Here is a 13,362-nt window from a genome sequence, read left to right as displayed (position 1 = left end):
GGCTCCAGAGCAGCCCCGGGGCGCTCAGGGGGAAGCCCGGGAGCGCTGGAGCGAGCAGCACAGCCTTTGTCCCGGCTGGGTGTGCCCTTCCTGGCATACAATTCCCAGATTAGCCCGAGCAGCACTGCCAGCAGCTCCTGCGGCCCGTGACCGGGCTGGGAATGTCTGAGGGCTGTGGGAATGCTGGCTGTTGGATCTGGGAATGCTCTGAGGGCTGGGGATGTTCTGGGGCCTGGGAATGCTCTGGGATCTGGGAATGTCTGAGGGCTGGGAATGCTGGCTAGGAATGCTCTCAGATGTGGGAATGTCTGAGGGCTGGGAATGTTCTCAGGGCTGGGAATGCTCTGGGATCTGGGAATGTCTGAGGGCTGTGAATGCTCTGGAGTCCAGTAATGCTCTGAGGGCTGAGAATGTTCTGAGGGCTGGGAATGTCTGAGGGTTGGGAATGTTCAGGGAATGCTGGGAATGCTTAAGGGCCAGGAATGTTCTGGGATCTGGGAATGTCTGAGGGTTGGGATTGCTCTCAGGTCTGGGAATGGCTCTGGGGCCTGGGAATGTGCTCAGGCCTGGGAATGTTCTGAGGGCTGGGAATGTTCTGGGGGGTGGGAATGCTCTTGGATCTGGGAATGCTCTGGGGTCTGGGAATGTTCTGAGGCCTGGGAATGTTCTGAGGGCTGGGAATGCTCTGGGATCTGGGAATGCTCTGAGAGGGGTTGCACAGCAGATCCTCCCCTCCAAAGCACCTCATGGGTCACTGCTGGACTTGTAAACGCCTCTAAATTTCAGCCTGAGGGGGGTTTGTGCAGGGTCAGCCCTCTGGCCATGGAAAGCCTCCATTCCCGTGGGGAATTCCTGACCCTGGCTACCCCCAGCCAGCAGCACGCTCCTCCCGCAGGCCGGGACAGCCCGGGAGAGAGGAAAAAGCGATTTCCTTCGTCCTGTGCTCCTGCAGAGCCCAGAGCCAGCACAGGGGGACACCCCGGCGTGGGGACACCATGGGAAAGGTGCCCTGTCCCCATCGGGACCCCCAGAGGGAACCGGGATGAAACTCTGGGACAAACCTGGCCAACAACAGGGGATTGCTGCGTGGGGTTGTTACCATTCTGGGATTTGCTGAGGGTGCAGGAGGTGAATCCACGCACCCAAAACATCCTGGCAAACCCCTTTGACCCGTGCAGAGCCGGTCCCTCGCTGTCCCACCGTGCTGTCCCCGCTGTCCCCTGGCCCGGAGCCGGAGCCAGCGGTGTCTGCATCTCCCAGCCGGGTTAGCCCGGCTCAGCTCGGCTCGCTGGGAAGTCGGAGAGTGCCACCTGGTGCTCCGAGGAGATTCAGAACCGCGGAATCCTCGGATGGGTTGGAATGGACCTTAAAGCCCACCCAGTGCCATGGCAGGTGTGAAAAAATGCGTGTATTTTATGATTGGCTTTTGGCAAACATTAAAATGAATATTATATGTGTTGTTTTAGGAAGTAATGCTGTATTAATTCTCTTAAGTACTGTGTTAAATATAGTTTTAGGTTACAAAAAATGTTAAAATAGAAACTGTGCTATGTAAGATACTTTTTTTAAAGAAAGGACCTGCAGCGAGATAGCAGCCACAGGACACCCAAATCTTTCAGAGAAAGAGAATTTATTGCCCTCTTATCAGAAGAAACGAACTTCTTCCCACCTCGAAGGTGCTGTTAGGATTCAGAGGAAGAAGTTGAAGATGACCAGACAGAATCCTGTGTTTGAATGGAATTTATGCATCATGGATGAGGTGTATGAATATGCAACAGGCTGTTGTTTTTAAGGATTAATCCTCTGTTAACCATGGGTCCTTTTTTGGGCTCATGCTGCCCAGAAAAAGGTACCCGGACTGTCCGTAACTCTTTGTCTTTATTGTCTCATATTGTCCTAATTCAATTTGTCCAAATTGTTATTACTCTAATTGTATTACTATTTTTATAACCATTTTATTACTATTAAACTTTTAAAATTTTAAAAACAAGTTGATTGGCGTTTTTCACAGCAGGGACACCTTCCACTGTCCCCGGCTGCTCTAACCTGGCCCTGGACACTCCCAGGGGCAGCCACAGCTTCTCTGGGCACCCTGTGCCAGGGCCTGCCCACCCTCACAGGGAGGAATTTCTGCTGAAATCCTGTCTGGCCCTGCCCCTGGCAGGTAATTTCTGTCCTGGCTCAGCTCCTGAGCAGCAGCACACCCCAGGGATTTGCAGGGCTCCCTGCAGCCCCGCTCAGGAGCGACTCCTCCCTTCCCATCCCATTCCCCGGGGCAGGAGCCTGCAGTGGAAACAGAACCGGGCAGGGATGATGTCAGTGCTGACAGTGTCCAGCAGCTCTGTTCTGATGGAACTGACACCAGCAGCTGAGCTGGGAAAAAACCTCTCCCTCCTCTCCCACCCTTCCCTCTCCCCTGGGCCATTTCATCACCCAGAGCTCCTGGAATGCTCCGTGGCACGGGGCAGATGTGCCCTGGCACCCATGGGCCAAGCAGTCCCAAAAGCCAAGGGCTGCCCACTGCTGACCAGCAGGTCCCAAGGTTATTCCCTCATCAACTGAGAGGGATGGAAGAACCTCCAGGACACCCCTGGGGAACCACAGCGGAGCTGGGATCAGTTTTGTTCCTGGTTTTCCATCCTTACACCTTTTCCAAAGCCTGGGGGCACTGGGACCCTCCTCAGAGCATCCCAAGGTTATTCCCTCCTCAACTGGGAGGGATGGAAGAACTCCCAGGACACCCCTGGGGAGCCATGGCAGAGCTGGGATCAGTTTTGCTTGTGGTTCTCCATCCTTTCACCTTCTCCAAGGCCTGGGACCCTCCTCAGAGCATCCCCCACTCTCCCCATCCTCTCACCCACCTCACCTGAAGCCCTTTGCTGTCTGCTCATGTCGCCTCTGCCCCGGGGACACCTCTGCTTTTGGAGGCCCTGCACCTTCACCTGCTGACCAAAACAAGCCCAAAAAAAAAGGACAGTGACTCTCCCGAGCTGTCACCTCCCCTCCCTCTGTGGGAATTGAACTTCTCTCGGGAATGGCTGAGAGAGGATCCTCATATTCCAGATATTCCAAAGCCAAGGGACCCATTCCAGGCAGGAATCCCGGGGCAGAGCAGATCCCTCGGAGCGCTCCTGCCGGTCGGGTGATGCGATAATCGGCACTCAGGCTCTGCCCAGCCCCAAAGCTCCGCTGCTTATCTGGCATTTCCCAGCCCCAGCAGCGGCCCTGGCAGCGTCCCAAGGAGCGAGGAGAGGAAAAGCAGCTGGGGCAGATTGCTGAACCCTCCAGGGCTGAATCTCTCTCGAGCTGCTGCGATTTCCCCCAAATCTCCGCGGATTTCGAATTCCCTGAGGCGCTTGGTGGGAGCCGCCTCTGCCACCGGGGATTTGGGGTTTTTTCCCTGCTGGATCGATACAAGTTCCCTCCCAGGAAAAATAAACCCTCAAATTGTTACTTTAACCGGGCTCTCAGCCTGGCAGAGGAGGAATTTAAGGCGCAGCCGTAAGGAAAATCTCCTGGAGAAGCCCGGGAGGAGCCGAGGATGCCCGGGAGGGAGGATCTCCGGGGGTGACACGGGCTGTGCGGTACCAACCCCGCACCCGGCACCCCCCGAGCCGCGCAGGGACCGGGAGATGCTTCAGCTTCCCCCGAGGAACCCCCAGAACCCCCCAAAAAAATCCCCCGGAGCTCGGGGGTTGGTGCCTCTAGAGGGAGCTGAATAAATCTCAATAAAGCGCGGCTCTATCTATGGTCACTGGGGCTGGGTTTCTACTTGATTTTTTTTTCCTCTTCTTCTTTTCCCTCCTCCTCCTCGGCCCCGCGCGCTTCCTTTGCCCGGGCAGGAGGCAGGAAGGGAGCGGCCGGAGGGATGGAGCGGATCCCGGCAGGGATGCGGTAGCTCCCGGGATATCCCGACCCGCCGGGACGCGGTGAGTGGCGTTTTCCCCCCGTTTCCCCCTCCCCAGACTCTCCTGGGATGGGTTATCCCCGTTCCCCGGGCCCGGCCGAGATGGGCACGGATGGAGCTGCAGTGCGGGGTGTGGGAGGGGTGACAGGGACAAAGTGAGAAACCCCCGAGCCAGGGCTGGAGGTCGCGCTCCGGGCGGGTCGCTGCCCCAAAGACGGAATTTAGCTGCCCCAAAAAGGGAATTTTCCCTCGTTTAACCGAATTTTCCGCAGCCGGGGGGTTACAGTGTCCGCGGCATCAGTGTCACAGGGCCCCAAGGGCTCAGGGCAGGGGACACCGGTGGGCAGAGCTGTCCCCGCTGGGGATCGGGTGACACCAGTCCCGCCACGCCCGGGCGGTGACCCGGACACGGGCACGGAGCGTGTGGCTGTGCTGGCCCCGCCGGGACCTCCGGGCACGGCTTGGGGGGACCTTGGCTGGGCGGATGCTGGGGGTCCTGTGCCCACCCTGGGGCCATGCTGGGTGGGCAGACCCCGAAATGGGCAACCCCCAAACTGTTCAACCCCCAAACCGTGCAAACCCCGAACTGGGCAACCCTCAAACTGTGCAAACCCCGAACTGGGCAACCCTCAAACTGGGCAACCACCGAACTGTGCAACTACCAAACTGGGCAACCCTCAAACTGTGCAAACCCCGAACTGGGCAAACCCCGAACTGGGCAAATGGCCCCAAACTGGCCAAATTTTGCTGCCCTGGGCAAGGGCAGGGGCAGGAGCGGCTCTGGCCCCGCTGGCCGGGCAGGGATGGGGTCAGGGATCCTGCGGGATCTCTGACCTGGAGGGATCGCTGCCAAGGCTCATCCCAAGGGATGCTCCATCAATTTCCTGGCATTCATAACACGTCAGGGGGTTCCAGAGCCCCGTGGCTGGGGTCAGATATGGGGATTGCAGCTGCTTTAACCCCTTGCAGCCTCCTACAGGACCCTCGTAGGGTGGATGAGACCCTGCAGCTCCCCTGGCACCCTCCCTCGAGCCCTGACTCAGACCTTGGAGGGTTTTCATTTCCTGCAGCCCCAGGCTGTCTCTGGGTGTTTGGGCGTCACCTCCTGGTTCACACCCTTGTTCCTGTGACAAAGCGGGAACAGGGAAGCTGGGAAGCAGGAGGAGCACGGGCAGCAGCTCTGGAAGCTGGAGAAGATGGCCTGAGGCACTCTGAGCCCTAGACACGGGCAGTGAACTCTTCTGGGAGCCCACATGTGCATTTGGGGCCGGCAGAGGATGGTGACACCAGAGACAGGGCTGCAGCGTCACGTGTGACAGAGGAAACAGCGCTGCCAGGGCTCAGAAGGAAACCGAAAACAAAAGACCATGCAGGGCTTCAGAAATGAAACTCAAGTTGAAAATCATGAGTCGTCTGCCTCTGGGTTCCTGTGCTGCACAGGCAGCCTGTGCTCCAGGAAGTCCTCGCTCATCACTCACTCATCCCAAGCAGGAAAAGTCCCTGTCACCCCTGGCCAGCCCTGTCACCCCTGAGCAGCCCTGGGCACTCCTGGGTCTCTGTGGGCACAGCCCTCTGCCCCACAGGCCAAGCTGGAAAAGCTCCAGAGGCTCCTGAGCTCTTTGCTGTGCGCACTCACACCCTGCCCAGCATCCTGTGCCACCTGAGCAGTGGCACTGCAGGGTACAGAGGAGATCCCCACTGTTCCCACAGCTCCAAGGAGCTGCTCCCAGCTTGGGACCAGCTCTGAGTCCTCCCAGTGCAGGTGGGCTCGGCCATGGGCTGGGATGGCAGAGGGGGAAGCACAGGACGCTCCTGAGTGGAGGAGATGGACACCATCCCAGAGGATCTGCACATCCCAAAGGATGGACACCATCCCAAAGGATCTGCACCATCCAGGGCATCTGCACATCCCAAAGCATGGACACCATCCAGGGGATCTGCACATCCCAAAGGATGGACACCATCCAGGGGATCTGCACCATCCCAGGGGATGGACACCATCCCAGAGATCTGCACCATCCCAGGGGATGGACACCATCCCAGGGATCTGCACCATCCCAGGGGATGGACACCATCCAGGGGATCTGCACATCCCAGAGGATCTGCACCATCCCAAAGGATCTGCACCATCCCAAAGGATCTGCACCATCCCAGAGGATCTGCACCATCCCAGGGCAGGGAATTCTGTGATTCTGAGAGCCAGGAGAGGCAGCTCTGCAGCTGATCTGGGCCAGTGGCCAGCAGGTCTCCCCAGGGATTTACCCCTGGTCTCAGCGATGATCCTCACTGCATTCTCAGCTCTGTCTTGGATGGGGATGTTTGAGTTTGGGGAGGAAGGGGGAAATCCTGTCCTCCCATCCTCAGAGTGTAGGAAAAATCAGCATTTCCCTCCTGCTCACCAGGCTCAGGCCCCTGGGCAGCTGTGCAGGACCTCGTGATTTTCCCAGCTTTGCATGGGCTGTACTTCCTGCCTCCCATTTCTTTTTCCTTCTGAACAATCTCCAGTGTGGTGCCATGAGCTTGAGCTACCTTGTGCCCTTCTCCCATACCCATGGGTGGTTATTTATCCCTACCCAGCACTTCTTTGTTTTTGTCCAGGATGCAATTTAAATTTTGGGGTGTCAGGAATTGTGTTTCAGGCTTGGTGCAGATGAGGAAAGCCCCCAGCTCAGCCCTGTGGAAGTGTGGGCTGGGAATATGCTCTGGAATGTCAGACAGCAGCAAGGAGCTGCCCTGATCCCAGTAATCCTGACAGGAACTTTGTGGCCTCAAGGAGCTCTGATGAGCCCTGAACTGCAGGTTTAGGACACCTGTGAACTTCAGGGAAAAGATGAGCTTTGTGTTTAGTTCTCGTTTATTTAATTTTCTTATTTTCTGAAAGGGGAAATGTAAAGAACAAGGGGAGTTAGAGGAAATTGGAGCCCTGGAGGAAATCAGGGCTCATCTCATGAAGATATTATCAGGCAGCTCAGTGTAGTCACAGCCAGAAAGCCTCAGAGCTGCTGGAATATTTTTTTTCAGACTTGTAGAAAGCTCTGTGGTCTGGGCTGAGGAGGAGCTGGTGCAGCCCACAGCTTTTGGAAGCAGTAGGGAAGTCCCTGCTAGGTGTGAGGTCACTTTTAGGGACAAAAAATGAAGTTACATCAGCAATGAGATCCTCGTAGAAAGGGAAACCAGGGAGGTCATAGCGGAGCCACTCCAACCCCTCCTATGGGTACAGAATGAGTGTGCTGCAAGGGAGGAGCCAGCCCTGGAAGAGATAAAAGCACAGGGATCTGATCCTCGGGCTGTCAGGGACCACAGGGCTCCTCCAGGCACTCATCATCTCCATCCCCCTTCCAGGTGAAGCTGCCATCCCCAAATCTCTCTGCAATGGCCTCAGGGAATGAGGGGAATGAGAGACGCCGGGGGAGCCACAGCCTCAGCTCAGGTAAAGGGTTCTGGGGTGCTCTGGGTGCTCCCCTCCTCTTGAAACCTTTATTTTTTAATTCATTTCCCTGCTGTGTTCCTTTGGCAAGATGGGATTTCCTGTCTCCAGGGCTTTTTGCAAGGCAGGGGTAACAGATCAGCTCTGTAAGGAGCTGGATTGAACTGGGAGGTGCTCAGAGCTTTTGGGACATGCTGGGGGCTCGGAGCATCCTGGTGTAGAGGGAGGTGTTCCTGGGATGGAACTGGGCGAGGTTTGAGGTTCTTTTCCACCCAAAATAACCAAGGATTGTGTGCTTGGCATTGGATGGTCAGGGTGGGCAGCAAGGTGGGATTGGAGGCACGGAGAGAACAAAATGCTGGGAGCTGTCTGGTGTTGTGCATTTCCTTCCCTGAGCATGAGAGAGAGGGAGGTGTTTGGGATTGAAATCACAGAGGAAAACACAGATCTCAGCAGTCTGGGTGGCCTTGGGGTGACACCAGGTCCTGTGTGCCCTGGCAGGGCAGTGGTGACAAGCTGGGAGCAGGGCCACTGTCCCCATGTGAGCCCAGCCCAGCCCTGCCCTGGTTACTGGGTGAAACTGGGAATGGGGCTGGCAGGAGAAACCCTCAGCTCACCCCAGCAGGTGAAGGGTGGGACACGGTGACTCTGGTGCTGCTGGGCAGGTGAGGAGGGTAAATCACACACAGAGCAGACATGGAGCAGTTCCTTCCTTCCAGAGATCCCTGAGCAGCTCCAAACCTCCCCTTGGCACTGTTTGCCACCAGGCAAACCCTGATCCAGGTCCCTTGGGTGAGAGAGATCCCAAGACAATCCCAATGGGAATAGCACTTGTGGGAAGGAGGAATGTGTCCTCCTGTCCTGGTGTTCCTAAAAATAGCTCCAGGGATTTTTTTTTTTTTTTGGTGCAGAGATTTCCTCTTGTGTCTGGCTGAGTGTTTGCCCTCCTCTCCCTGAAACTCTGACTCAGTTGGTTTCATTTTCTTGCTCTCCCCTTGGAACGTCACAGATTACAGCTCTCAGAAAGTGAAAGAGAGGGGAAATCAGGGAAAGCAGGAGCGCCAGGAGGACCTGGAGAGGGTTGTGAGGGTGCAGAGACACATGTGTGGGTCTGGAGAAGGTTCTGCGGGGTCATGTGTGGGTCTGGAGAAGGTTCTGTGGGGCCATGTGTGGGTCTGGAGAGGGTACTGTGGGTGTAGGGACACCTATGTGGGTCTGGAGAGGGTTCTATGGAGACAAGGACAAATGTGTGGGTCTGGAGATGGTTCTGTGGGAATGGCCCCTTCCAAACTTGAGAATGGAGAGAGATGGCCTGATCTGTGTCCCTCTGGCCCTGCAGAAGGCCGAGTGGCGGAGGAGGCTGAGGAGGTGTTCTGGAGAGGGTTGTGAGGGGACAGAGACACGTGTGTGGGTCTGGAGAAGGTTCTGTGGGTGTAGGGACACCTGTGTGGCTCTGGAGAGGGTTGTGTGGGAACAGGGATACACGTGTTGGTCTGGAGAAGGTTGTATGGAGAACAAATGTGTGGGTCTGGAGATGGTTCTGTGGGGACAGGGACATATGTGAGTCTGGAGAGGGTTGTGAAGGTGCAGAGACACATGTGTGGGTCTAGAGAAGGTTCTGTGGGTGTAGGGACACTTAAGTGGTTCTGGAGAGCGTTGTGTGGAGACAAAGACAAATGTGTGTGTCTGGAGGAGGTTCTGTGGGGCCATGTGTGTGTCTGGAGGAGGTTCTGTGGGAATGGCCTCTTCCAAACCTGAGAGTGGAGGTGGATGGCCCGATCTGTGTCCCTCTGGCCCTGCAGAAGGCCGCGTGGCAGAGGAGGCTGAGGAGGTGTTCAGCAGCTACGCCTTCTACCGCTACCAGCAGGAGCGCCAGGAGCGCGGCACGGAGCTGCCGCCCGACCCCGAGATCGAGCAGATCCAGCAGGACCTGCAGAGGTAAATCCCTGCTCCTACCCCTCCTCCTGAGCCAGGCCGAGCTCCGGAGCCCGGCCTGACTCCTCCTCACCCCGCAGCACCGAGAGCCAGGTGGGGCAGCGCCTGGCCATCATCGGGGATGACATCTACCGGCGCTACGACGCCGAGTTCCGCACCATGCTGGAGAGCCTGCAGTCCACCCGCCACAACGCCTATGAGCACTTCACCAAAATTGCCTCCAGGTAAAGCCTCAGAGCTCCTGGGCTGGGCTGGGGGTTCCCCCTGCAGGGGAAGGGAAGGGAGGTCGGGTGTGGCCAGTGCTGTTGGTTAAACCCACACTCTGTTTGAGGTTCACCCTCCAGCCCTGCGAGCTTCCCAGGGTTATTCCTGTGTTTTCTGCCTGTCTGCACTGCTCCTATTATTGTCCCCTCCCAATCCTTGCCCAGCTGCCTGGGGTCCCTCAGGGGATGTCCCTGGGACACCCAGCCCGTGCCTGTCCCAGCTCCCCCTCTGGGGCACAACCAGCTCCTGCTGTCCCCTGCTCCAGGCTGGGACATCCCAGGGAACAGCCCCTGTTGGAGGTGGGATGGTCACAGAAATCATGGAATCATGGAACGGTTGGGTTGGAGGGACCCTGAAGACCATCTCGGTCCAACCCCTGCCATGGGCAGGATGCCACACACGGGTGGCTCAGAGTCCCCACCCCACCTGGTCCTCATGGACACCTCGGTATGGAGGCTGCTCCACGGGCTGGCAGAGCCTGCAGGTGACACCCAGAGCCTGCAGGTGACACCCAAAGCCTGCAGGTGACACCCAAAGCACAGTGACGGGTGAGGAGTGAGGGCACAGACCTGGAAACCTTCCTGCCAGGACTTCCCAGGGAAGCTCGGATTGAGGAGGCACCAAGGGGTTCTCTCCGCAGGGAAATGCCCACCCCGGTCAGGCAGGATGGGTCTCTGGTCTCCTGTCACTCCTCCAAACACCTCTGGCTGTGACAGCCCTGTCCCTGTGCCCTCTGCTTGGTGTTTGTGTCTAATTCCTTCTTTTCTCCAGTGTTTAACTCCTTCCTTTCTGTCCTTTTCCTGCTCCCCTGCCCGGGCAGCCGCGCTGGCTGAGGCGGCAACACACGCAGGTAAATTAACCCCTGGTCACATTCAGGTAAATTAAATTAACCCTGTCCCTGTCCTTGTCACACTCAGGTTAATTAAATAACCTCTGTCCCTGTCCTTGTCACACTCAGGTAAACTAACCCTTGTCACACTCAGGTTAATTAAATAACCTCTGTCCCTGTCCTGGTCACACTCAGGTAAATTAACCCTTGTTGCACTCAGGTAAATTTGCAAATTGCTGGGGAGCTGCATTTTTCCCAGGAATGTTTGGATTCCCATGGAAAATTCTGAGCGTGGCTCCATTTCTGAGTCACTTCTCTCAACTCCCATGAAAAGATTTTCTATAATATCCAACCTAAGCTTTTCCTGGTACAATCTGGAGCCATTTCCTCAATGTTGGCTGCGCTGCTCAAGATTCCCCAGGGTAGGCAGCTGTTCCAAGGCTGGGCAACCCTTCTAGAGAAAAGATTTTCCCAAATATCCAAACTAAATTCTTCCTGGTACTACTTGGAGCTATGTGTCCTCAATCCTGATCATTTTGCTCAAGATTCCCCCGTGTAGGCAGCTGTTCCAAGGCCGGCCAACCCTTCCAGAGGAAAAAAATTCCAATGATATCCAACCTAAGCTTTTCCTGCTACAATCTGGGGCTGTTTCCTCGATCTTGATCGTTTTGCTCAAGATCCTTCAGCTTGACCAACCCTTCCAGAGGAAAAAAATTCCAATAATATCCAACCTAAGCTTTTCCTGCTACAATTTTGGGGCCATTTCCTCAATCTTGACAGCACTGCTCAAGATTCCCCAGTGCAGGCTGGCCAACCCTTTTAGAGAAAAAAAAATCCAGTAATATCCAACCTATGCTTTTCCTGGTACAATCTGGGGCCGTTTCTTCAATCTTGACTGCACTGCTCAAGATTCCCTGGTGTAGGCACGTGTTCCAAGGCAGGACAACCCTTCCACAGAACAAAAATTCCAACAATATCCAACCTAAGCTTTTCCTGGTACAATCTGGGGCCATTTCCTCAATCTTGACTGCCCTGCTCAAGATCCTCCAGCTTGGGTAGCTATTCCAAGGCAGGACAACCCTTCCACAGAACAAAAATTCCAATAATATCCAACCTAAGCTTTTCCTGGTACAATCTGGGGCCGTTTCCTCAATCTTGACCCCACTGCTCGCGCTCCCCTGCCTGGCCAGCTCCGAGCTGGGGGCTCAGGGCAGGAATTCAGGCATCACCTGGGCTTTTTTTGCAGCCTGTTTGAGAGTGGCATCAACTGGGGCCGGGTGATCGCCCTGCTGGCCTTCGGGTACCGCCTGGCCATGCACGTGTGGCAGTGCGGGGTCAGCGGGTTCCTGCGGCGCATCGCGCGCTACGTCGGGGAATTCATGCTGCAGCACCGCATCGCCCGCTGGATCGCCCAGCAGGGAGGATGGGTGAGCATGGCGGGGCACACATTTTGGGGCAGGTTTGGGGCAGGTTTGGGGGCAGCTTTGGGGCAGGGTTTGGGGCAGGTTTGGGGCAGCTCTGGGGGCAGGTTTGGGGCAGGTTTGGGGCAGGTTTGGGGCAGCTTTGGGGCAGCTCTGAGGCAGGTTTGGGGCAGGTTTGGGGCAGGGTTTGGGGCAGCTCTGGGGGCAGGTTTGGGGCAGGTTTGGGGCAGCTCTGAGGCAGGTTTGGGGGCAGGTTTGAGGGCAGGTTTGGGGCAGCTTTGGGGCAGCTCTGAGGCAGGTTTGGGGCAGGGTTTGGGGCAGGTTTGGGGCAGCTCTGAGGCAGGTTTGGGGCAGGTTTGGGGCAGGGTTTGGGGCAGGTTTGGGGCAGCTCTGAGGCAGGTTTGGGGCAGGGTTTGGGGGTAGTTTTGGGGACAGTCTTGGGGCAGCTTTATGGACAGCTTTGGGGGCAGGCAGCAGGGTTTGAGGGCAGCTTTGGGGGCAGTTTTGGGGGGCAGGGTTTGGAAGCAGATGGCAGGGTTTGGGGGCAGCTTTGTGGGCAGGGGGCACAGTTTGGAGGCAGGGGGTGGTTTGGGGGCATGGGGCAGGGTTTGGGGTCAGGGGGTTTAGGGCAGCTGAAGGAGTCAGGGATTGAGGGTCAGGGGCTCAGGTTTGGGGGTCGAGGACACTGCCAGGACTGACCCCCCCCGTGTCCCCTCCCTGGCAGGAGGCCGTGCAGAACCTGGACAATGTTTACGTGAAGTACTTGCTGGTGGCAGCCGCGGTGGTGGTGCTGGGGCACCTGGTGCTGCGGCGCTTCCTCACCCCCTGAGGGGGGCACCGAGCACCCCCTGCTCTGCCCCACACCCCCGGGACAGGGGGGACCCCAGGAACCTCCAGGAGAGAGCATGGCTGGAGGCTGGGAGCCTCCTGCTGCAGGGCCTGGGGGCTCTGCACCCCCACGAGAGGAATGGGGACAGGGGGGGCTCTGCTTGGTTGTGTTTGATGCCTCAAAAAGGTGCTGAGGAGGGGACATCTCTGGGAGGGGACATCTCTGGGATATGGTGTCTCTGGGAGGGAACATCGCTGAGACAGGGCATCTTTGGAATAGGACAGGGGGCATCTTTGGCTCTGGGATGAGGCATTTCTGGGATGAGGTATCTTTGGGATGGGAGATCTCTGGGATATGGTGTCTCTGGGATGGGGCATCCCTGGGAAGGGGCATCCCTGAGACAGGGCATGGAATGGGACATCTCTGGGATGAGGCATCTCTGGGATAGAGTGTCTCTGGGGTGGGGCATTTCTGGGAAGGGGCATCTCTGGGATGGGACATCCCTGGTCCCCCTGGCTGCTCAGGAGGAGCAGAGGGGTGTGACAAAGCCAATGTGGCACACAGTGCCCCAGTGGCAGCGTGTGACAATGGCAGTGTGTGCCCCTGCTGGCTCCCGTGCCCCTGGGGCGGGAGCAGAGCCCCCTCCCCATCACTGACAGCTCCACCCCTGTGCCCCAGGGTGATCCCAGCCATGGCTGCTCCACCTCCTGCTGCTCCTGAGCCCAGCGCTTGAGCCTTTCCCAGCACTTT

The 13,362-nt window shown here is 57.2% G+C and overlaps 1 protein-coding gene across 1 annotated transcript; it reads left to right on the top strand.

The window, feature by feature from the left end:
* Window positions 1-3,800: 3,800 nt before the first annotated feature.
* BAK1 (BCL2 antagonist/killer 1) lies at window positions 3,801-12,808 on the top strand. The gene is made up of 6 exons (XM_030965851.1): window positions 3,801-3,929; window positions 7,250-7,337; window positions 9,137-9,272; window positions 9,350-9,493; window positions 11,609-11,789; window positions 12,508-12,808. Exons 2-6 carry the CDS (start codon window positions 7,280-7,282, stop codon window positions 12,610-12,612), a joined length of 624 nt encoding a protein of 207 aa, XP_030821711.1. The 5' UTR covers window positions 3,801-3,929; window positions 7,250-7,279; the 3' UTR covers window positions 12,613-12,808.
* The last annotated feature ends 554 nt before the right edge of the window (window positions 12,809-13,362 follow it).

This window comes from Camarhynchus parvulus, chromosome 26 (assembly GCF_901933205.1).
Source record: "Camarhynchus parvulus chromosome 26, STF_HiC, whole genome shotgun sequence".
Lineage (NCBI taxonomy): Eukaryota > Metazoa > Chordata > Aves > Passeriformes > Thraupidae > Camarhynchus > Camarhynchus parvulus.
The sequence above is the reverse complement of the archived record's forward strand: the minus strand, read 5'-3'. Positions and strand labels throughout refer to the sequence as shown.

What these genes read in the sequence shown, in the direction of transcription:
- BAK1 (XM_030965851.1), top strand. Translation starts at nt 7,280, where the DNA reads ATGGCCTCAGGGAATGAGGGGAATGAGAGACGCCGGGGGAGCCACAGC. An exon ending in TTCACCAAAATTGCCTCCAG is followed by an intron (nt 9,494 to 11,608) that starts GTAAAGCCTCAG and finishes CTTTTTTTGCAG; the next exon opens with CCTGTTTGAGAGTGGCATCA. An exon ending in TCGCCCAGCAGGGAGGATGG is followed by an intron (nt 11,790 to 12,507) that starts GTGAGCATGGCG and finishes CCTCCCTGGCAG; the next exon opens with GAGGCCGTGCAGAACCTGGA.